Source organism: Lactuca sativa, chromosome 3, assembly GCF_002870075.4.
Source record: "Lactuca sativa cultivar Salinas chromosome 3, Lsat_Salinas_v11, whole genome shotgun sequence".
Lineage (NCBI taxonomy): Eukaryota > Viridiplantae > Streptophyta > Magnoliopsida > Asterales > Asteraceae > Lactuca > Lactuca sativa.
This window is the reverse complement of record NC_056625.2, coordinates 79151348-79176574: the sequence shown is the minus strand read 5'-3', so window position 1 is coordinate 79176574 and position 25227 is coordinate 79151348. Positions and strand designations below refer to the sequence as shown.

Here is a 25227-nt window from a genome sequence, read left to right as displayed (position 1 = left end):
GGGGTTCCTATAAAGACTTCATGAACACGAAGCCCACGTCCTTTGATGGCACTGGAGGTGTCATTTCCCTCACCCGATGGTTCAAGAAAATCGAATCAATCTTTGAAATATGCGCCTGTTCGGAGTCTGATAAAGTAAAGTTCGTCGCCTGCACCTTCCTTGACAAAGCCCTGACTTGGTGGAACGGCCGAGTCAAATCCTTAACTCTACCTGTAGAAAATGCTATGGGTTGGGAAGCTATGAAGGAGCTTCTGCTTGCAGAGTATTGCCCTCAGGGCGAAATTCAGAAGCTAGAACACGAACTCTGGAACCTAAAGATGAAGGGTTCCGACATAGCCTCTTATACTTCAAGATTCGATGATCTGGCGTTACTCTGTCCGGGAATGGTTACCCTGGAGAGTAAAAAGATTGAGAAGTTCATCTGGGGATTGACCCAGCCAACCAAAGGGAATGTCTTGGATGCGAAGCCAGACACCTATGACAGCGCTAAATGTCTTGCGAAAACCCTGATCGATCACGAAGACAACTCTGATGAGGAGGCTACCACTCCCGAGCCGGTCACAAGTGGAGTTGGAAGCAAAAAGAAATTCTGGAACAAGCGGAAGGCCCAGAGTATGCAAGGGTCTTCTAAGAAACAACAAACAGTAGCAGTCCACGATGCTACTTCCCCTGTTGTTGTTTCAGTTGTCGGGTCCACGGCCCAAACTCCTACCAGTGGATACACCGGTACCCTTCCTTGGTGCGGTAAGTGCAACTACCATCACTGTATTCCTGGTCCATGTCGCGAAAGAATTTATGACAACTGTGGCAAAAAGGGCCACCTTGCTCGAACCTGCAGAAAACCAGCCAGATCGACAAACCAATCATCCGGAGCGGGAATCAGTCCAACCTGCTACAGTTGTAACGAAGTAGGGCACTTCAAAAGAAATTTCCCCAAAGCAGCTACAACCGCTGATCCCACTGTCGCCGCAGGTATACTGACAATTCTTATACCTGCAACTCTTTTCGATTCTAGTACCAGAAGGGAAACTTGTTATCTATCCATCCGAGCAATTTCTAAACTTAATCCTTTGTTTGTAATCGAAATTGAGTACAATCGAGACGGCTAACCAGTGAGATAGAGAACACTAACTTCGTACCTATAGATTGTATCCTCAGTCCGGAGGATTACTCTGTTCCATTCGATTTAAATGGGGGAAACTTTTCACGAAATACTTTGATGCTATGTTTGACATGAAATGACCGAGTCTCATTCATGTTGTTATCCTTGGTTTCGAAAGGTTCGGTCGTCTAGATCTTTTCCGCGACCCGGCTCTCGTGATCTTCGGCATCAAACCTTCGTAACATTTCATGCCTTAAAGCTCAAAAATTTTTCCCAATATGAATTACCACGCATCCCTCGTTTTGTGTGATCATTAAGAAACGGGAAGTCAGCAGCTCTTTCCCCTAAATGTCTTTCCCGAAGAATTCCCGAGAATTCCTTTCGAACGTTTAGCTTAGTTCCGCATCGGCCTAATCTCTGGATCTACCTCGTGACCGAACCTCAGTGAGAATGACGTGTTCAAAACGGTGACCAAGAACTGATATGATCACTACGGATTAGTAGTGGTATCCTTTCGGTCAAATCTCTTTCCCTCGATCATGTAGCCAAGCAAAGTAGTCGTAACCGTGTACTTTTCCAACGCCTAAGGCGATAGGGAATTAGTCGGCACCGAAAATACCCATAGAAACCTGTCGATTCTTGGGTCCCATCGACAAATATCGCAGTCTTACCCATAAATTTCTTCTAAAGCCATCAAACCCTTATCTATCCGGCTCCATGAAGACGTGCCTTCCTGTTGGAGCGTGTGTCCTGTTGATGGCTTTATCCCAAAAAAGCATGATACGCTTTAAGAAGTATAGAATACTTCCTTCATGATACATCAGACCTTTAGAGATCTTCGTAGAAATCGATTATGCAATCTTCAGATTTTGGATGCCCTTAGAGCTTGGTAACATCTATCCGGTACATCACATCTCGAATCCTTAGAAGTACCTACCCGACGAAACCCTAGTGATTTCCTTTGAGGAAACCGAAGTCGTCCAAGGTTGAAACTTCCATGAGAGAACCGATTGAGATCGTAGATTGAGAGAGAGTCAATGTGCAAAACAAAGTCGCGTCCCGATATTAAGGGTTCGCTGGAACGCCAAGTGGAGACCCGATTCCACTTGAGAACGTGAAGATCCGAGGCAACAAATCCATTCGCGTCTCATTCCAATTCATAATCTATATCTTAATCTTTGAATTTTGGGACGAAATTCCCTCAAACGAGGGGATAATGTAACAACCCGAAGTTGTTCATTGCCGAAAACCCCGTTCTACCCGTAAAACTCGTCGAATATCAATTCGTTCCAATTTCATTTTTGGGTTAAATTAATTAAACTTATATGTTTATTTGATGCTAATGAGTGTCCAAACCCCTTAGGAACTCATGAAATTAGCCCAAAATAGTTATTTCAAAAATTTTAGAAACGTTCCCGCCGAGTTACGGAAACTTAATCGGGTGCGACCAAAAGCCCCGTTTAATGCCGGTATCGGGTAGAATTCCTCTGTTTCCAAGCTTTGGGACCTATTTAAACATGTTTAAACATTCATTTGAAGCTTTTGCTTCCTCTCTCTACTCTCTCTGTCTAACCTCTCACCTAAATCCAAGTTTAAGGGTCCAAATCTCAAATTTAAGGCTTCAAAACCCTAAGGTATCTTCCTTAACTCATTGTATATCATATTTGACCTTCAAATTCGGGATTAAAACATGAATTAAGGCCTTGTATATGAGTTTACGGCCCTGGAAGGAGCTTAGGCCGTAAACACATAATTAGAGGGTTTTTAAGCCCTAAAACCCTTCCTAGACCCCAACAAGACATAGATATGACTTCTAGAATATTGGTTTTAGCCTTAGAACACTTTAACATAAATTTTGAGGGACAAATGAGAGTTTACGGCCAAGGATTACGCTTGGGCCGTAAAACCTTCATACATGGGGAGTAAAATCCTCTAAAGGTGTTAAAATGCCACTTTAACACACCTAAAGCCTTGGGATAAATTCTAGAAGTGCATTCAAACAAGTTTTAGACCTTAAAACATAATAAATCACACATTAAGGGAGTTCACGGCCATGAAGGGGGTTCATGGGTCGTAAACTCCAAAAACCATGTCCAAAGTCCCTTAAAAATCCATTCAAGGCTTGGAAAAATCATTAGAATCACATGTCATTGATTAAAGGACCAAAACATTAAGGATCTTGTGTGTGGGGGAGTTTACGGTCGTAAACTCCATGTTTACAGCCGTAAACTCCAATAAATGTTCCATAATTATGTTTAATCCTTTCCAAGGCCCTAGAATTGATCCTAGCAAATTTTCCCAAGTAGTATAAGACCATTTTGCATCGAAAACACCCCACCATGAGTTTACGGCCGTAAACTCATGGGGAGGGGTTCATTAGGGCCGAAATCTCTTGTGTGAGTTTACTCTTGAAGAGTAAACTCCATATCCTAGCCTTATGTGACTTCAAATGCCACCCGGGTCCTTCCAAACACTAGTAAGGGAGTGTTTCCGCAACTAAAAGTGTTTGTCCCTAACAATTAAATAATCTAAGTCCTAATTAGATACAAATGTGTATCTTTTCATTATACATAGGAACCTCGTGCGTTTTCAAGTCCCGAACCAACGTTTAACATCCGAAATCATCACATTTCTCGTCCGGTGAGTTCATACCCCTACGCTTTTTCCGTGTTTTTCAATGTTTTCAGGGGGAATACAAGCAAACTATAACTATTTTCGAATTATAACGTTGATATGTTTCAAATAATATCTAGCAAACTTATAAACACTTTTACCCCTTATGTATTATGCTGAGCATAAGGGATGATATATCAACTACAACTAAATGAATTTTAGTTAAGGAAATAACCAAACTAATCAAATTATTATGGGAATAATTTGGGGTTCTTTAGTTTTCATTTTATCATGTACTGATATGTGTATAAAGTTATTAGATAAACTATGTCTGATTCAGTTTATCTCCGCATCATTTGAATGTATTGCCAGATAGTTTCATTGTATGTATCTGTATTCACTGTATTATGTTTCATAATGTTTTATATGTTTGATATCGTATGAGAACCCTGTGAATAGTTTAGTACTAGCTTGTGAGTTCGTCACTACCCTTTATGGATGATCAGTAAATCCTCCCCGGAAGTGTAACCAGAGTCTCCTGGAGGGAGAGTGAGGAATTTGTGAATAGATCTATTCGGGACTGACAATCCCACACCTTAACTGCTACCTACAGTTAGGCGGGCATGCCTGGGGTGACAAATTCTAGATATCATCCGACGTCTGACAAGCGTCAAGGAGGTCTCGTTGTCGTATCAGCATGCTTACCCGACTCACAATACGTATTAATATAAGTCTATTCACGTCATGGGTTTGGATTTGAATTTGATTCCATTTCATATCTACTTTCTGTATTAGTTTCTATATCTTGTACGGGATGTTAGTCCCATGGTTTTCAACTATATCTATTACGGGATGGTAATCCCATGGTTTTCACTTATATCTATTTCGGGATAGTAATCCCGTGATTTCAACTATATCTTATATCTAGTTCGGGATAATAATCCCATGATTTCAATATATATCTTGTATGGGATGATAATCCCATGGTTTTGAATCTATATCTAGTCCGACATGGGAGTCCCATGGTTTTCAATCTATATATATGTCAAATTATCTTGTATCTAGTTCGGGATGGTAGTCCCATGGTCTTCAATCTGTATTTTCATATATATATATATATATATATATATATATATATATATATATATATATATATATATATATATATATATATATATATCAAACTATCTTGTATCTAGTTCGGGATGGTAATCCCATGGTCTTCAATCGGTATTTTCATATATATCAAACTATTTTGTATCTATTTCGGTATGGTAGTCCCATGGTTTTCAAACTATTTTTCATCTGTAGTTCATGTGTAGTAAACTAACTTATATCTAGTTCGGGATAGTAATCCCATGATTTTCAATATATAGTTTTGTGTATTAAACTATATTCTATAATATTCATCCGGTCTTACATTTAGGAAAATATGAGATTTTCCTGGGGTAAAATACAACACATAATGGAATTGGAATAAGTGATAACTAAACTAACTTTACATAAGAAAATATGAGATTTTCTTGGATAACAAACCTTTTCGGAAAACTAAGGAAAACTGGTACATTTTCAGAAAAACAAACATCTTATGAACTCACCAGCTTTATGCTGATTTTCAAACCGCTTGTATTCTCAGGTCCACGTTAGACAGGTACCCGACGATATCTTTTGGTGAAGACGGAGTGCTCAGAAGACTCGTCTCAACTTTTGTTCATATGATATATGTATAACACTTGTATAATTTACTGTTCAAACAAATGTAAACTTTCATATATATATGTAATGTAATGGTTGTTTACTTTGATTACTATGTGCATTGGATTTGATACATAACATGGAGTCAACCCCGGAAACGTTTCCGCCTTTGGTTTTCGAGGTGTGACAACTAGGGTTTATCACTACCCAATCCCCCACTTAAATATTTCATATGGTTTGTATCGATATACTTATTATGAATCAACCCATATATTGAGCTTCCAACAGTTTAAGTCTAAATACCAATCTGTGATATTTAGTTCACTTAAACCATTGCTCTGATACCATGATTGAAAGACCCCAACTTTCGTATTTATGAAAGACCTAAACTTTCATACTATTTCAAAATATTTCTTAAGTTACTTCCTCTAAACATGCTACATGCATATTTATAAAACAATATTTTATATTGATAAAGTGATTACAAAATATTGGATACAAACCGACTAAGTTTTATTACATTTCATGTCTACCCAGGAATCTACTATTCATATACATACATGAACATTAAAATACAGAGAAATACTATTAACTATTCTAAATCTTTCAGCAGTATAAAGCTATATTGGAATACTCATCACCTGCAATTGTTAAATATTGAGAGGGATAAGCGATAACGCTTAGTGAATTCAATAAATAGATACAATATAATCTTATGCTTTACATATACCAATATAACAGAAGTAAAAAGGGAACAAGAACAACAATAGCATATGCATATCATATGACAGGCTTTCAATATCAACTCAAGATTTGATTCAAAGATTTACGATCAATGAGACATAACGATTTCAATACTTGATATGCATCAATAAAGCTTTGGCCCAAATGGCACAGAAGACATATAAATTTCTGATTAACATTTTGGTAGATTTCAGGTTTATAGCCCTGTCTAACCATTTGCCAATACCATAGAATAGAGTTCATTCTCTTACGGAGTCATGCTCTACATGGTCAGAGGCTACATATCATTCCTATCTAACCTTCTGCCAATGCCATAGAATAGAAGTCATTCTCTTACGGAGACATACTCTATATGGCCAGAGGCTACGTGTCAGTACCAATGTGAATCTAAGTCTTATCACTGATCACATGGTGAAAGGTATTATATTTGCTATAAACATAGCGAATAAAATAACACGGGAAAATAACTCAGAATAATAACACTGAGAAGCACATAGCACATATAACACATAACATACAATTGTTCCTATATATTGAACTCACCTTCAGTTAACCGGGGGTTAAAATAGTAATTTGGACAGCACTTCGGCTTTAAATATGACTTTCTATGTTGAAAACCGGGAGCTTAATTGAAAACCGGGCTCTGCGAAGGTAGGGCTTCAAAACCGAAAAGATAAAATTTATGGGCTTCTCGGGAGCTTCGGGACGTGTTTCGGGTGCTAAAATTGATACCGGGGCTTCGGGGAAAGTCAAAATAGTGAAAATATGGATTTAGGGGTGAAAAATGGCAAAATTCCAAAATTAGTTGGCAAGTCTCGCAAGTCTCCCTTTTATAGGGTGCGAGACCGAGGATTGCTTGGCTGAAGAAGCTCCATGTCATAGCTACGAAGCTCCGATCCGGAGGGGAGACGTGGCTCATGCGAGCTTCAGACACGCGGCAGGAAGTGCGAAGGCCACGAGGCTGCTGCAAGGCTCGGACGTGGCTTCGTATGCGAGAGGTAGGCGAGACGTGGAGGAGCGAGGTTCGGACACCGCAGCGAGGCGCATTAGAAGTTCATTGGCTCGCACTTCGGTCGAATCATTAAGCGACACGCATCGGTTTCGGTTTGGGCCACGTCTCCGGTGACGCTGTTGCTTCGTGCGAGGTGACGTGTCTGAACACTGTTCATGCGAAAATTCTCGGTTTTCGGGCCCCAAACTTCTAAAATCCATAACTTTCGCATACGAGCTCTGATTTTTATGTTCTTTATATGCACGCGTAGCTAAAATTACGCTCTACAACTTTCGTTTAGATTTCATCGGCTAATTTTGAATTTATTTTTAATATTATTATTTTTAACAAACCAGGATAGGAAAATCCGTTAAAAATTCATAACTTCTTCATCCGACATCCGCTTTTGTCAGACTTTTTAACGTTGTACTACAAATGACGAGACCTTCGATTCTCGTTTAGGATATATCGATCAAATATCGCTCGATCTAAAATTCGAATTTTTAGCTGTCTACTGCTAAGTTGAAACTTCGAAAAATTATAACTTCCTCATACGAAGTCAGATTTTGGCGTTCTTTTTATCGAATTTCACGGTTTAACGAATAATACGACTTTCATTTAGATTACTAAGGCTAAAAAGTAGTTTATCAAAAACTCACTTTTTACGTCATTCGGCGCCGTGCCGGTTTTGTCGCGGATCTTCGGTTGGTCATAACTTTTTCGTTATAACTCAGATTTCGACGAGGTTTTCGCCTACAAGTTTCTAACGAGATGATTTACAACATCAAATAATAAAATTTTACTTATTTAAAATTTTATATTTTCGCTAAATTTTCATTATTTGGCTTTTAATTGGAATCTCATAAGACTTCCAATATTTTATGAGTGATTCTAAACATAGTTTTACTTCATTTCTAGTAAAAACTAGCTGTTAGAACTCAACACTCAATTTTATTCACTTTTAATAATAACAATACATTATTTTAGAATGTGTATGTTACATATTTCCACTGGGCCACAAACTCAAACCCTATATATGGGTGAGTGGACTTCATTTGAAGCTTTTTCACTCTCTCTCACTACTCTCTCTCTCTCTCTCTCTCTCTCTCTCTCTCTCTCTCTCTCTCTTTCTCTCTATAAGCCAAACTTTGATCTAAAACCACCCCTTTCAAGCTCCAAATTGGTAAGTGATCTATCCTAGCTTATAGTTTAGTTTTTTTAGCATTCAAATCCATGTTTAAATCATCCAAATGTGCCAAAAACATGTGTTTACAGCTCAGGAACAACCCCAAACCGCAAACACCCATAAATGGGGTTTTGAAGCCCCAAAACCCTTCCAAATCACTTCTGGTGCTTAGCTATGACTTAGGGACTTACATGTACGAGCTTAGAACACCAAAAACTTGTTATTTAGGGAGTAAACATGATTTTATGGCCCAAGATCTTGCTTGGATCGTAAACCCTCCTTTATAGGCCGTAAACAACATTTAAGGTGTTAAATTGCCCCTTAAACACCTCCAATGGCTTGGAATAATGTCTAGAACCAACCACCATTGCATTAAGGACCTTAAACTTGAAGGAAACCATGTCCTTAGGAGATTATGGCCGTAAACCCCCCAAGGAATGGTTTCTTGGCCGTAAACTCCTCTAAAGAGGTCAAATGGTGCCCTAACTTCCTTGCATGGCTTGTATGTTGGACTAGAATCATTTGTACTTAACCTAGGACCATCAAAACACCAAAGGAAAGGGCAAGTAAGAGTTTATGGTCGTAAACTTTATGTTTACAGCTGGAAACTCCCTAAAATGGTCCATTTGATGATCCAATCACTTCCTATGCCCTAGAACTGAACCTAGCCTAATTCCACAAGTGTTGTAAGACCTTTAGATATCCAAGAACACACCACCCATGCGTTTATGGCCGTAAAATCATGGGGATATGGTCTATGGGATGTAATCTCCCCTAGGAGTTTACTCTTGAAGAGCAAACTCCATATCTAGGCCTTACACCTCCTTAGATGCAACGCGGATCACTCCTAACACTTGGGATAAAGTGTTTTCGCGCCTCGGAGTGTATTATCTTACTTAATTAGTAGTTCAAAGTCTAATTAGATACAATTATGTATCTCCTTATGTTACATAGGAACCTCACGCGTGTTCAAGCCTTACACTGATACTTAACATCTTAACCGACACATTTCTCGACTGGTGAGTTCATACCCCTACACCTTTTTCCGTGTTTTTCATGTTTTCAGGGGGGAATACAAGCAAAAGTACAAGACAATCTTGTACTCAAATTTATTATTTCGTATGAAATGTTTCATGTTTAATATGCTTTTAACATTGAAAACCGTATTAACCAACCGTTTGACTTGCAGAGTTAGTTTTCAAACTAATTGCGAAACTCATTATAAAATGTTATATTTTATATTTCACAAATGATTTTCCACATCATTACTGTTAAACTCATTAATCTTAGAACTCTTGATACGTCCTCTGAAACACTTCACAGAGATACGCGAGTGGAGGACCGCCCATCTAACCAGAATCTAAAACATGATTTTCCGCATTATTACTTGTAAATTCGTAATTCTTAAGATTGGAGACACGTCCTCTGAAACACTCCACAGAGATATGCGAGTGGAGGACCGCCCCTATAACCAAAATCTCCTAGAAGGAGAGCGTGACTTGAGTGTATAGATCTATACGGCGCTGACTACCCCGCACCTTGCTACTAGCTACAGTGGGACCGACATGTCTACGGGTGACAAAAGTCATAAAATGATAATGGACTTCTTATTGCCATATCTAGTCTATCGTATGGTTATGGAACTCGCAAACTTGGATAATGGAGATTTACTTTTAAGTAATAAAGAACTTAGTAAATTAATAACCTTAAGAATTAGTTTACTACCTACTTATTAGTTTGATATACGTGTTAAAACTAATGCACTTTACAAGGATAACCAGGATTTCAGAATACTTCATTAACGCTACAAGTATGGTAGATACTTGTACACTTCATTCCGAATCGATAACCAACCACGAAGTTTTAAGGAAAATAAGGGTTTTTCCTGAGATAACCTAATTGTTCTTAACCAGGCTGTGTAACAAATGTATAACTAAACTTTTCTTATAAGAAAATATGGGATTTTCTTGGATAACAACTTTTTCAAAAAACCAAAGGAAACTTGTTCTTTTACAGAAACAAACCGCTTATGAACTCACCAGCTTTATGCTGATATTTTTAAAACTGCTTGTATTCTCAGGTTCACGTTAGACAGGTACCCAACGTTCTTTTGGAGAAGACGGAGCATTTTTAGCAGTCTCGTCTTTACTTTTTTTATACTGATGTATATATATATATATATATATATATATATATATATATATATATATATATATATATATATATATATAACATGTATTACTTTGCTTTCAAACAAATGTAAATATTCCTATGTAATGTAATGGTTGTGTTTACTATGCTTGCTATGTACATTGGTTATAACACTTTACATGACGTCCTCTACCCCGGAACGTTTCCGCCATCGGGTTTGGGGTGTGACACTTTGACACTCCAACTAATCAAACTGCGCCCAAGAAGAACACAAAATCCAGTAAGGGAATGTCAATCACAAGGACAACCAGTCCGATCAACATCTAAGTATACATGTATTAGACGATATTGTATTTGTACTAGATTATGGTTTCATTATTATTAGTTAAGGCATTATTTTCACATACCAGTAAGAGACTTTTGTATATATAGGATATCAAACTAATGAGAAGGTATGGATAGGGTTCATTTCTAAACACTTTTATGATATCATAGTTTTCTTACCCACAAGCTATCTTCCTCTCTTCACCTCACTTCACTTCAATTCTAAATTTTCTTTTATCTCTTCATATTTTCTGGATTTTCTATTCCTTAGACAAACCTTTTCTGTAGGGGTCGTATCATATATCCTCATTGGTTTGCATGTCTCTCAAGTTGGACCGTGCAAAATTTTCCTTGGTTGTGTGAAATTCAACAGAGAAACCAGAAATGAACGACTATATATATATATATATATATATATATATATATATATATATATATATATATATATATATAGTATGTGGATTGTGCAAGCACCCTTATATTTCCCTATTTTAGTGTATAAACAAATGTATTTTCAAATTCCATTTTAATGAAAAGATAAGTTGTGTTTTGGTTTCTCTATTGAATTTCACACAACCATGTGAAAAAATTGTAGCCATCAGAGTCAAGGTTCGATTCCATTGGAAGCAAATCTTATAAGCCTTCCACCAACAATTGGTATATTTTTATAGGAATAATATTATGAAAATGTACAAAAATTCAACAAGAAAAATAGAAAATGACGAGGCCTATGTTAAGCACATTGTCCTTAAAACAAATATCTCCGCTACTGGCTGTTTGTTTCCCAAGATACAATAGCTAGATGTGGTTATTCGATACCACTTGAAACTATATTAGGTCTGGATGATATCTTCATAGCAGCAATAAAATGACAATAACAAAATAGAGGAGGAGCATATTTTTGATTATCTATAATGGTGGTTAAGTAGTTGTATTTATACATCAAATCAAAATAACCACTTCAATGACATAATTAAACACCTAAATTGGAACTAAGATGGTGCTTTACTAGTTTCATTAATGTGAGTTTAAATCCAAATCTTAATTAAAAGGTGAGTTACAGAAGAAAAGTAATATTTGAAAAAGGTCCTTAGAACTTTTCTAGTCAATGCACTCTAGCACAAAAGTTCAAGTCTTACAAAGCTTAGAAGCCTATGTACTTATATACCCACTTTTTTCCGTTCTCCCACTCATGTGGGATGAATTAAAACACATTAAACTCATATATTGCTTTTCCATCACTCTCACTCTAATGATTATTTTCTCATTCATATTATATTCATTTTAGACGTGTGATATATCAAAACGAAGGTATCACAGAAGAGAACAAACATATAACCATTTATTAATTTTAATAATGGTTTATAGTTCAAATTTTCGTGTTCAAAGATGGGTAAAATACATTTTTATAAATCGGCTAAAAACCAATTTTCCAACACTTTTTACGAACAAATGGATATGCATCTACACTGATATAGAAAGCAACAAGTAGTTACCTTATTGTTTAATGACAAGTATTTTCCATTGACAAATTGATCCTGCTGCTACATCAATACAATCTCAGAGATATAATATTTTCTTATATGATAAATTAGCATCCTTTCTTTTTTATGTAGTGTAATATGCATACAGGTCCAAGCCAGGGCGAGCTGGGCATCACGAACTTTCATGGGGAAAGCCAAGGCGAGCTGGGCCACGACAAACTTTCATAGGACATCAAATTTTATAGGCCTTTTATGGGTATACATTATTTAGGCCACGTAAACTATTGATCCAATACTAAGGTTGAACGGAGTCGTGCTTGCTAAGAAGGTCGCCATGCTCGCCAACTTGAAGGAAACACCGCCCCCAGCTCTCGCTAGGGGGCTCGCCATTGTTTAGTTGCCAACATGTTAGCGAGATGAAAGAGAAAGGCAAATTTGTGTTTCATTGGTTGCATGTCTTTTGCAGGCTCACTTTTTCGGTATGCATAGTAAAAACAAAAATCACTACTTTACATGGAATCAAATCTCTGTTTTACTTTATATATATATATATATATATATATATATATATATATATATATATATATATATATATATATTGAGTGCCAAGAGTGTTACCACTCCTTACCAAATGTTAAGTGTAAGTGTTAAATGGAGAAAAATGATGTGGCAACTAAAATGCTTATGTGGCAAGGTGCCAAGAGTGTCACCACTCTTCTTAGCCTAAAGCAAGTCTAATCCAAATGAAAAGGATGCAGCTGAGGCCTGATGACGCGTTTGTTCTGTACCTAAACTGAAGCGCATTTAAAAACGGAAGACATTAGTAGACCTGTACATATGCGGTCCTGGACCGGTCTCGAAACGGTACAGTCTTTTTGTAGTCGGTCTCAGTGCAATCCGATCTTTTTTAGGGCCGGTCTTGTCTGATCTCGTGTCGGTCTTTTTTGGGTCCGGTCTTTTTTTAGACCGGTCTCTTTCGGTCTGATCTTTTTTGGGATCAGTCTGGGTCTTTTTCGGTCCGGTCTCGTGGTCTTCTCATGCGCCTTTTTTCGGTTTGGTTTTCTGTTCAGGCGGTTTTCTGGTTTTTTCGGTCCAGTTTTGCTATTGTTGATTTTTTTAGTTTCAGTTCCGAGTTTTCCCTTAACAAATGTGTGATTAATACTAAAATGATAGATTAAACTTTATTAAAACTAATACACTAAAGTTTAATAAAAGAAAAAAAAGAAATCAAATTAGATTGTGTGTGATTAAAAATTGTGTAATTAACATAAAAATAATATATTTTTTAACTTTGGCTTCAAGTCTTTTTTGGGATCGGTCTCAAACTGGTCTTGTGTCGGTCTCGGAATGGTCCGATCTTTTATGGTCTCAGTCTCAGTCTCAGTCTCAGTCTCAGTCTCAGTCTCAGAACAGTACGATTTTTCTTTGACGGTCTTGAGCCGGTCTTTTTTCGGGTTCGATCTCAGAGCGGTCCTTTTGTGCATGTCAAGCCATGAGTGCATGACTCTTCAGTCACCTAAGTAAAAACGCAAGCTAACTAATTATTATTTATGAAGACGAGGAATTTCGATCAATGCGCTCTAGAGAAAATAATTCAAACAATTATAGACATACCCGTTGATCTCAAGTTCTTAACAAATAAAACTCACGGTGCTCTTTCTTCTCACACTCAACCTGAAAAAGATTTCAATCCTCATATTTTCCTTTTTAATATGCCTTCTTAATACATTTTTCTGTGAAAATCTAATAACTTTCTCTTATTATCCCCAACTCCCCATCAATGTTCACCAATAATCACGCGCTTCAGGACGTGAGACGTACCAATCTTAGACAATTCATAAGTTGCAACAACATATGATTATTTCAGTTACACAAAATCTTAACTCTGAAGGATGTATCTTCAGTCTCGTATATCTCTGTCTCTCTCATGAGCTCACTTGAATTTGGAAGCCTCATCATCTCAACCTCTCTCGGTTAAATGTTTATTGGATTAATTTGTGTCGGTTTGTTTGAATATATTAATGGTTTTTGCTGACTGCTTTCATAATAGAACAAATATGTGTTAATAGGGTTAGATTGTTAACAAATTTATTAGATAGTGTATGTCAGATTGTTTGAGGTGGAAATTTTGGTGTTCTATTTTGTAAATTAGTTTGTATACTTTATCGGTGCCTTAGAGTTTCTTTTAATGGTAAATAGCACAAAAGACACTAAGTTTACACCAAAATTCTAATTTGACACTGTTTTTTGTCTTAAATTTGACACTGTGTTTTCCAATTTTTTACAATTCTGACCACCTGACTGGTCAACCCGGTTACCTGCTGATGTGGCATGGTAATGTATCAGTTTTGATAACATGACATGCTGACATTCAAACCATAATTTTATGTATGAATATATATTATTTATATAAAAACAGTATTTTATATTAATAACCCTTAAAAAAATTTACATCTTATTCGAAGCTTATGATTAGTTTAGTTCTTATGATATAACTAATGCATATTTATGCATAACATTATGCTTTGAATGTTAATAAAAAACCTTGTATCTATATATAAAAATGTGGTTTTTAAACAAAAAAATGTATTTATACAGTTTAAAATGTAATAAAAAAATAAATTTAAACGTTTTCAAATGGAAAATGGTCAACATTGAACAAAATTGGAAAAAATGATGTTCGATTTGGAATAAAAAATAGTGTCAAAATTGAAAAAAAAAATAATAAACTTATTGTCAAAATCGAAAAAAGTGAAAACTTAGTATCTTTTGTGGGGAAAAAAAATTCAGTTTTGACACATCAGCATGTCATGTCATCAAAATTGACATGTCATTATATCACGTCAGCAGGAAACCTGTTTGATAAGTCATAATTATAAAAAATTGGAAAACGCAGTTTCAAATTTGAGACAAAAAAAAAACACAGTGTTAAATTAGAATTTTTATATAAACTTAGTATCTTTTGTGCTATTTAGCATTTTTTTTTACTTGGGTTTTTGGTCACCATTCGTTTTATATTTCTTTATGTCTTTATATTCACATAGGGTAAAGATACCAATTGAAGGTGTTAATGTCAAGACTTGAACGTGGATGCACTCAAATTTAGTTTAAAATCAGTAAACTTAGGTTGCTTGATTTTTTGTCTATTGTGTTTTCATAAAGTTCATTATCGTAATTGGTTTAGCAAAGTAATTTTCTTAAAAGTTCATTTTCATAACTGGTGTTGCTCTAGTTTTGGTGTTGTTCTCAAATCTCTTAATTGAACTTTGTTTAAGCTTTTTGTTGGTGTTCAGTTGTTCACGTGCTCATGTGCTCACTATTTGTATAGTTTTGGCACCTTCACATGTAATGTCTTTTTGTTTCATCACTATACCACAAAGTTAATTGGAGATTTTCTCAACATTATTGTATCTCAATGTTTTAAAAACCGATTTTTTTTAGTTGAACCGGTATGGTAACCGGTTCCTGGTTCAACTGATTTCCATAATTTTTATATTTTTTTTCTGTTTTCCTACACACATAAACATCCACAAGTTAAAACATTAAAATTACACATAAGTACAAATCGAATATCAATCCAAATACATTAAAAACACATAACTGTAAGTTTTACATCAATCAATGTAAATCAAAAATAAAATAAAGTATAATATATAGTTTTAGATCAATACAAACACTAAGAAACTTTATAACATTTACTATGTGTTTTTATTCAAAAAAATCTAAATAGATGTGAAAAAAATAATTAAAGTTTATTATAAAAATAATTTATTTTCATGCGTTTTTACTTAATAGAACCGGTTAAACTGGATATAGTTTATTTATATATGAAAATAGTTTTTTTTAGTTTTACAATTTTATGTTTTTATAGTTTATTTATATATGAAAATAGTTTTTATTTTAGTTTTACAATTTTATGTTTTTAGATACAATAAAGGCATCATTAAGTTTCTTTATACAAGGCATAAAAAACCTATAGACCGGCCTTGTATGCACAAATGCCCTTAAAAAATAATGATTGAAGTTGTATTATGAATTTATAATCATATCCAGAAGGAGAGGCGGAGCTATGAGAGGGGCAGGGGGGCCATGGCCCCCCTGATTTTTTGCATTCTAATACCAATATTATATATATATATATATATATATATATATATATATATATATATATATATATATATATATATAATATTGGTATTAGAATGCAAAAAATCAGGGGAGCCATGTATATATATATATATATATATATATATATATATATATATATATATATATATATATATATATATATATAATACCTTTCTTTGTGTAATACATTCTTGGCCCCTAAGATTTATTATCTATAGTAAGGATATATATGTAAATGTAATTAAAAAAAAATATATTAAAAAACAATTAACTATGCATAATGAGGAAATCGGTTATGATCCACGTAAATCACTTGTAACAGAAGCAGATTTTTGCTGAAAAAAAAAAATCAATTACAGTTCTAATAAAATTAGGATATTGATTTTAGGAAACTAAAAACTCTATAAAAGAAAAACCAAACAACAAATATTACATCTAACTTATTATCGGAATCAAAATCTTTAAGAAACACAAAATAAGAAATCATCAATTTACTTCTGCAGGAAATCATACCCATCGTCGGAGTGCTCGTCTCCGCTGGAGCTCGCCCTAAAAACCAACCACCTGAGTGCTCATCTTTGCCTGAGTTAGCACCGAAAAAAACCCATCGACTACTGGGTCTCCGATAGAGGCGGAGCTATGAGAGGGCCAGGGGACCATGGCCCCCATGATTTTTTGCATTCTAATACCAGTATTTTATATATATATATATATATATATATATATATATATATATATATATATATATATATATATATATATATATATAATACCTTTAATTGTGTAATACATTCTTGGCCCCTACAATTTATTATCTATAGTAAGGATATATATGTAAATGTAAATAAAAAAATTATATTAAAAAACAATTAACTATGCATAATCACGAAATCGGTTATGATCCACGTAAATCACTAGTAACAGAAGCAGATTTTTGCTGAAAAAACTCAATTACAGTTCTAATAAAATTAGGATACTGATTTTAGGAAACTAAATACTCTATAAAAGAAAAACCAAACAACAAATTTTACATCTAACTTATTATCGGAATCAAAATCTTTGAGAAAACACAAAATAAGAAATCATCAATTTGCTTGTGTCGAAATCATACCCATCGTCGGAGTGCTCATCTCCGCTGGAGTTCACCCTAAAAACCAACCACCTAGTGCTCATCTGTGCTTGAGTTCACACCGAAAAAACCCATCGACTGTTGGGTCCCCAATCAACAACCGCCATTGCTGACTTTTGTTACTTCAAGCAACACTGCTTTGCTATCTTCTGTGTTTCCGACCACAGATTACTGCAGTAGCCGCCGTCGCCGCCGGAGTGCTTACCATTCCATATAATACTGCTCTTTTCGACTTGTGTCTCCAGCCACCATGACAGTTCGATCTCCGACCAACAGTTACGCCTCTCAAATTTCTTCTATCGCTTAGATCCGTAAGCTCCTTGGTTCTCAACTTCTCTCTCCTTCTATCTTTGACTTTCTCTCTCTATAATATATCATAAATAATATATCATAACGTGTGAAAGTTATATGATAGTTAGACCATCCGTTATACCCACCACATACCACATATGTGGTGGGTGCCACATCAGCACCACATTCCATTACCACTAACATGGGATACTTACCACTAACACACCACTCCACATCATTATTTTTATTTTTTTTTAATTCAAAAATACAATAACATTACTTTTTTTTAATCCAAAAATTAAAATAAAATTACAATTTTTAAAAGTAAAAAGCATTTATTTTTTTAAAACTATTTTTTCATTAATTATAAAAATAAAATAACAATTTTAAACTACATTACTTAGTTAATCTAGAAAACAAACATTACATTAATAAGAAAACGAACAAACATACATATAAAAATCCTAATCGTCGTTCATGCTATGTTGGTACAAATGTTCCGCGACATCTTCTCGAAGATTGAAACACGTTTCACTGTTATGGATTTCGACAACTCGCTCCAAAAAAGCATTCGTTCCGGGTACGAACTCCTCAATTGGAACGACAACGTCGTTCGGATCATACGTGCAAATCGCTCGACCTTCATTTTCAATAATCATATTATGCATTATAATACATGCTAGGACCATTCGCTTAATTCTTTCTTTTCCCAAAGTCGTGTAGCATATTTCACTACATGTCATGTTTGCTTAAGGACTCCAAATGCCCTCTCGATATCCTTTCTCGCTGATTCCTGTTTTTTTGTAAACAATTTTGCTTTTTCACTTCGAGGAACTGAGTATGCCTTCATCAATGTAGAATAATCCGAGTATATCCCATCACCAAGGTAGTAACCATATTTGTACGCGTGCCCGTTTACCGTGAACGTCATATCAGGTGCTTTGCCGGTCCAAATATCGTTGAAAATTGGAGACTGACCAAGAACATTAAGGTCGTTGTTGGACCCCGCTACTCCAAAAAAGGCATGCCATATCCACAAATCTTGAGATGCAACAGCTTCTAGGATGATAGTTGGTTCACCTATATCTCCTCGAGTGAACTGACCACGCCATGCAGTTGGACATTTTTCCCAAGCCACATGCGTACAATCTAGACTGCCAAGCATACCGGGAAATCCATGCCTCTCTTCATGAGCCGAATATAATCTCTCAATATCACGTTGAGTAGGTTTACGCAAATATTCTTCGTGAAAAACCTCATAAACACATGCAGAAAACCAATCTACACATTCAACCGCGGTCCTCTCGGATATTTTCAAGTATTCGTCAGATGCATCAAATGCTATACCGTATCCCAAATACCTAAGAGCAGCCGCACATTTTTGTATACTACTAAAGCGTCGGGTTTTTGTTTGAAAAAATCATAACGAGATTCTAAAGCATTACTAATACGTAAAAATATAGCCTTATTCATACGAAAACGACGTTCGAACGAGTCGTCATTATAAAGACAATTATCGGCAAAGTAATCACGTACCAATAAGTCGTGTGCGGCTTGGCGATCACGATTGACGACCGTTCTTGTACGCGCTGCATTCGAACTTTCTTCGGCGTGAACGTGTTGCACAACATTGAAGAATGTCTCGACGAATTCTACGTCGTCATCCGAGTCAAAACTTTTTAAAAATTCCATATTTATCGAGGGATCCATAGGTGTAATTGAGTGTAGAATGTATATGTATGTGTATGTGTTTTGGTATTGAGTTTTGTAATTGAGTTTTTATAATTAAGTTTGAAAAAAAAAAAAAGGAAACGGCCACAAAATAGCCGTTCAACGGCTCAAAATATTCGACCAATAGCGATCCTCGTTTCATTTCGTTGTCCCGAGCACATTTTGCAACGACCACGGTCGACCACGAACCACCGGGACGGTGTGCACGTCCGTGGTTCGTGGCCAACTAGACCACGGACGTATTCGTGATACCCACACCGGTTGGCCTTATAGGCATTAGAATAATATATCATTAGCTGTCAAGGATAGATATAACATTAGTTGTCAAGAATTTAATAAGATAAATTTTTTTAATGATATAATATTATATATTATTTGTTTGGGTAAATGGCACAAAAAACACTCTTTTTACATAGAAATTCGATTTTGACACCGTGCTTTCTTTTGTCAATTTTGACACTGTGGTTTCCAATTTATTATAATTCTGACCATTTGACCGGTTAACCAGGTTATATGCTGACGTGGCATGCTGACATGTCAAAATTGATTTTTTTCCACAAAAAACACTAAGTTTTTACTTTTTTCCGATTTTGACACTAAGTTTAATTTTTTATTTCAATTTTGACACTATGTTTTTTTTGTTCCAATCGAACATCATTTATCAAATTTTGTTCAATTTTGTCTATTTTTCATTTGAAACCGTATAAATATATTTTTTTATTACATTTTAAACCGTATAAACATATTTTTTTCGTTTAAAAACCACATTTTTAGTTAAATACAAGATGTTTTTTTTTCTTACATTCAAAGCATTAGTTATATCATGAGAATCAAACTAACTATAAGTTTCTAATAAGATGTAAAAATTTGATGGGTTGCAAACTTGATATCTGAGTTTTGATCGACTACACGCCTCCAAACCTCCAAACACATTTTAAAGTTGCATATTTAATATAAAATACAATTTTTATATAACTAATACATATTTATATATAAAAATATGGATTGAGTGTAAAAAAATGTATTTATACAAAACTATGGTTTTTAAATGAAAAAAAAACATATTTATACGGTTTAAATGTATTAAAAAATATTTATATGGTTTCAAATAGAAAATTGTCAATATTGAACAAAATTGGAAAAAAATGATGTTCAATTGGAACAAAAAAACATAGTGTCAAAGTTGAAAGAAAAAATTAAACTTAGTGTCAAAATCGAAAAAAAAAAATGAAAACTTAGTGTTTTTTGTGCGAAAAAAATTCAATTTTGACACGTCAACATATAATGTCAGCATGTCACGTCATCATGCCACGTCAGCATGTAACTTGGTTAACCGGTCAAGTGGTCAGAATTATAACAAATTGAAAAACATAGTGTCAAAATTGACACAAAAAATAACACGATGTCAAAATTGAATTTCTGTGTAAAAATAGTGTTTTTTGTGTCATTTACCCTATTTGTTTCTCATAAAAGTCGTACCAATATTTATTGTTTGGTTATGTAAAAGGCCTTAGAAAATTGTAGTTATTTGATAACGATATATTAATTATACATAATCATATGTTAAGCTGTTAACTATTATTTTCTATATTATTAAATTTTTAGTTATTTGTTAACCATTTATTAATTATGCTATGTAGTGTAAACCAAAATGAAAAAACAATCAACACTTGACGGATTTTTAAAAAGAAAACATGAAAGTTCTTCTCAAGTACCAGTAGAGCCACCCCTAACTGTTATAGATGCAAATACTCCTAATGATAGTGTTCATGTGACCGAGAATCCATCCAAAAAACATTGTCATGAAATGAATGATGTTGATCTTAATACACTAGAACGAGATCCTAGTTTGCGTATTCAAATTTATGATTATCCAGTCAATCAACGAGACACAATTCGACGAACTTATAGCTATCGTGGTCCCTTTCAACCAATACTTTCTGCATATCCAAAATCTGGACCGGAAGACCATAAACATAGCTTTCAATGTTCTTGGTTCAAGAAATTCCCATGACTTGAATATTCACAGAGTTCAGATGTTGTGTTTTGTTTTCCATGTTTCCTTTTCAACAAACCTTCCAGAATGGGATACTACGGGCAACAGACATTCACTATAGATGGATTTCAAAATTGGAAGAAAGTGGGTGGGAAAAAATGTGATTTTTTGCAACCTATAGGAACAGAGTGTACATCTTTTCACAATGTTGCACAAAAATCATATGATGATTTGTTAAATGAGACTCAAGATATACAAAATACGAATGAGAAATTTATAGATGAAGATCGTAAGAAGAATAGATTGAGATTGAAGACTATTATTTATGCAATTTGTTGGTGTGCCTTTCAAGCAATTGCATTTAGAGGTCATAATGAAAGACCAGATTCCATTAACAATGAAAATTTCCTTGAAATGTTAGAGGCAATATGTTCTTTTAACAATGAGATGAAAGAATTGTTTCACACTGCGCCTAAACATGCATCATATACATCACCAACAATTCAAAAAGAGATTTTAAACCTTATCGCTAATAGGGTGAGACGGATGATTTGTGATGAGACTGATGGTGGAAAATTTTGTTTACTTGTTGATGAAGCACATGACGAGTTTAACAGAGAACAAATGTCTATTGTTTTGAGATTCGTAAATAAAGATTGCATTATTATGGAACCTTTCTTTGGACTTGTTCATGTTCCTGACACTACATCACAAACTCTGAAGAATAGAATATATTTCCTATTGACACATAAAAATCTTGATTTTAAGTCGATTCGTGATCAAGGGTATGATGGTGCAAACAATATGTGAGGTCATTTTAAAGGGTTGCAAGCATTGATTTCGAAGGATTGTCCGTCTGCATATTATGTTAATGCTTTGCTCATAGATTGCAATTAGCATTAATAGCCGATTCACAAGGAGTTATTGCGTTGCAAAAGTTTTATACACATTTATCTTCTGTTATCAATGTCGTTGGTGCTTCTTCCAAATGTGCTGACCAACTAAGAGATGCACAAGCAGAACAAATGGCATATTTTAAATCTATTTGTGAGTTAGAGACTGGTAGAGGCCTCAATCAGATTGGTACATTACAACGGGCTGGAGATACCAGATGAGGTTCTCATTTGAAATCAGTTTCAAGCTTAATCAAAATGTTTAGTCTAATTTGTGAGGTTTTACTTAAAATTATTGAGGATGACACTGGTTCAATCAGAGGAGATGCAGATTCAGCATATGAGACTATTACAACATTTGATTTCATTTTTGTTCTACATGTAGAGAAAGAAATAATGGAGATCGTAGATTTACTCTGCCAAGCTTTACAAAAGCAATCTCAAGATATATTGAATGCATTGAGGCTAGTTGTATCCACCAAATTGTTATTACAAAAAATGAAAGATGAAAGATGGGATAGTTTTCTATCTCATGTTAAGTCATTTTGTCTGGAACGCAACATCGATATCCCTAATTTGTCTTCTTCTTACTTTAGTATAGGGGCTCGAGCTTGTAATGAGCGTAGCGATCATACACTTGAACATCATTATCGAGTGGATATTTTCATCGAAGCAATTAACTCTCAGCTAATGGAATTAGATCATAGGTTCAATGATAGCTCGATGGAATTACTCCATCCTTCATCAACTTTAGATCCTAAAAATTCTAATGAGCCTTTTCCAAGTGGTGATATATGTCAATTAGTAGAAAAGTTTTATCCTGAAGATTTCAATGAAACTGAGAAAAATCTTTTGAAGATGTAACTCCAACATTATGAGGCGGATGTTATTCAACGTGATGATTATAAGCAATTGATATCTATTTCAGAATTATGTCAATGGTTGATAAAGACCAGAAGAGAAACCAATTTTTATTTGATTTATCGAGTAGTTAGTCTTATACTCACTCTTCCGGTTTCCATTGCTACAACAGAGAGATCATTTTCAGCAATGAGTCTGGTTAAAACAAGGCTACGAAATAAAATGGAAGATAATTTTTTAAACAACTCGTTGGTTTTGTACTTCGAAAGAGAGCTTGCAGAAAAATACTTTAGAGACGATTGTACAAGACTTTAAAGACAAAAGATCGACGAATTCCACTTTAATAAGCGATGTTAGAATACTTTATATTAATTTTTCGTTTGATTATTTATATGTTATGACATTGAATCGAATAAATTTTTGTTTTCTGTTTCTTTAAAAGATTTACTTTCGGCCCCCACTACAACTTTTCGTGTTCCCTGTCCAGATGGAGATATGTGTGTCATTGAACCACAAATCGACACAAACCATTTATGGTAAAGAAAATGTGGCAATATAAACGGTGCAATGATGACGTAACAAGTTAACCAAAATCAATAATAAGTTTTCACGGTATATAATAATTTCTAATTGGCTTTGATATTTTCTGCACCACAAGTCCCCAGGTAGAAATCTATGAGATATAACCACATGAAAAATATATTTTAGTAAAGAACAATGATGATCTTATTAATCTGTAATTGAAGAAGCACCCAACCTTGATGGAGAAGACAAATAAGGTTTTGGAGGAATTTCCAATGATGACAAGTCCCCTTCTAACATTTCTAACGCTTTCGTGATTGTTGGTCGGTTCAAGGGATTAGTTTGTATGCACCACAAACCCACTATAATCATTTTTCTTGTAATCTCATTTTCTTCATTGCTCATACTCCTATGTAGTCCAAGTTCGTCATCTAATTCAAGCTTTTTGTAGATCCAATTAGGAAAGTATATTTCACTTGTATGATCAACTTCTACCTCAATATTTTTCCTCCCTCCAGCCATTTCCAAAATCATCATCCCATAACTATAAACATCTGATTTATGGGATACCTGCCCGAAACTTCTAGAATATACTTCAGGAGCAATATATCCTGGTGTTCCTCTGATCATATGGGACATTGATATCATGCTTCTTTTCTCGGGGAATAGCTTGGCAAGGCCGAAGTCAGATATCTTGGGAGAAAAATCTTGATCCAAAAGAATATTATGGGGCTTTATGTCGAAATGCAAGATGCGGGTGTTACAACCAATATGCAAGTATTCTAAGCCACGAGCAATCCCAATAGCGATCTCATGTAACTTTTTCCACCCAAGTTGGCTATTACTCGAGGAAGCCTGGTTATATATGAACTTCTCAAGTGATCCATTAGGCATGAACTCATAGATCAATGCTCTTTGATGGCCCTCAAAGCAAAATCCCAGAAGACTTACGACATTTACATGGGAAGTCTTACCAATACTTGCAACTTCATTTATGAAATCTTCACCATTACCTTTTGATTCGCTTAAAACCTTCACGGCCACCAGATTTCCATCGCTTAGAACTCCTCTATACACAGAACCAAAGCCGCCTTGACCTAGTTTGACTTCGAAGGAGTTTGTCATCTTTTTTACTTGCAAATAAGAGTACCTTTTCGCGAGTAATTCATGATTTTTTAGAAAGTTTTCAACATTGTTACAGTTCTTTGTCTTAGTTGGCCATTTGAGTTTTCTTTTGAAACATAAGATAAGCAAAAACAAAGTTGTCACAAATCCCACACTAAGCGCTGCACCAAACAGTGAATGGATAGTCTTAAATTATCTGTCGTTGAAACTGAAAAGGTTAGCTTAATAAACAAAAACTTACCCATGACAAGAATCCATAGA

The 25227-nt window shown here is 35.0% G+C and overlaps 3 protein-coding genes across 3 annotated transcripts in view; 1 reads left to right on the top strand and 2 right to left on the bottom strand.

Annotated features, from left to right (window-relative positions):
• Window positions 1–18577: 18577 nt before the first annotated feature.
• LOC111904591 (uncharacterized) lies at window positions 18578–19530 on the bottom strand. Its single transcript, XM_023900341.2, has 2 exons — window positions 19290–19530; window positions 18578–19179 (listed from the first exon to the last, which is right to left on the bottom strand). Exons 1-2 carry the CDS (start codon window positions 19528–19530, stop codon window positions 18578–18580), a joined length of 843 nt encoding a protein of 280 aa, XP_023756109.2.
• A 2122-nt stretch (window positions 19531–21652) lies between these two features.
• Window positions 21653–23322, top strand: LOC111904576 (uncharacterized). Its single transcript, XM_023900327.1, has 3 exons — window positions 21653–22350; window positions 22452–22648; window positions 22844–23322. The coding sequence occupies exons 1-3, from the start codon at window positions 21653–21655 to the stop codon at window positions 23320–23322; spliced, it is 1374 nt and encodes a 457-aa protein (XP_023756095.1).
• Window positions 23323–23890: 568 nt separating this feature from the next.
• LOC111904531 (LEAF RUST 10 DISEASE-RESISTANCE LOCUS RECEPTOR-LIKE PROTEIN KINASE-like 2.5) overlaps window positions 23891–25227 on the bottom strand; it is a 20441-nt gene continuing 19104 nt past the window's right edge. The window contains exons 2-3 of the mRNA XM_042900208.2: window positions 25208–25227; window positions 23891–25127 (exon numbers count right to left, since the gene is read on the bottom strand). The exon at window positions 25208–25227 is cut by the window's right edge and continues 13 nt beyond it. Of these exons, the coding sequence (XP_042756142.1) occupies window positions 24049–25127; window positions 25208–25227 (1099 nt within the window). The 3' untranslated portion in view covers window positions 23891–24048. The remainder of the gene's footprint in view (window positions 25128–25207) is intronic.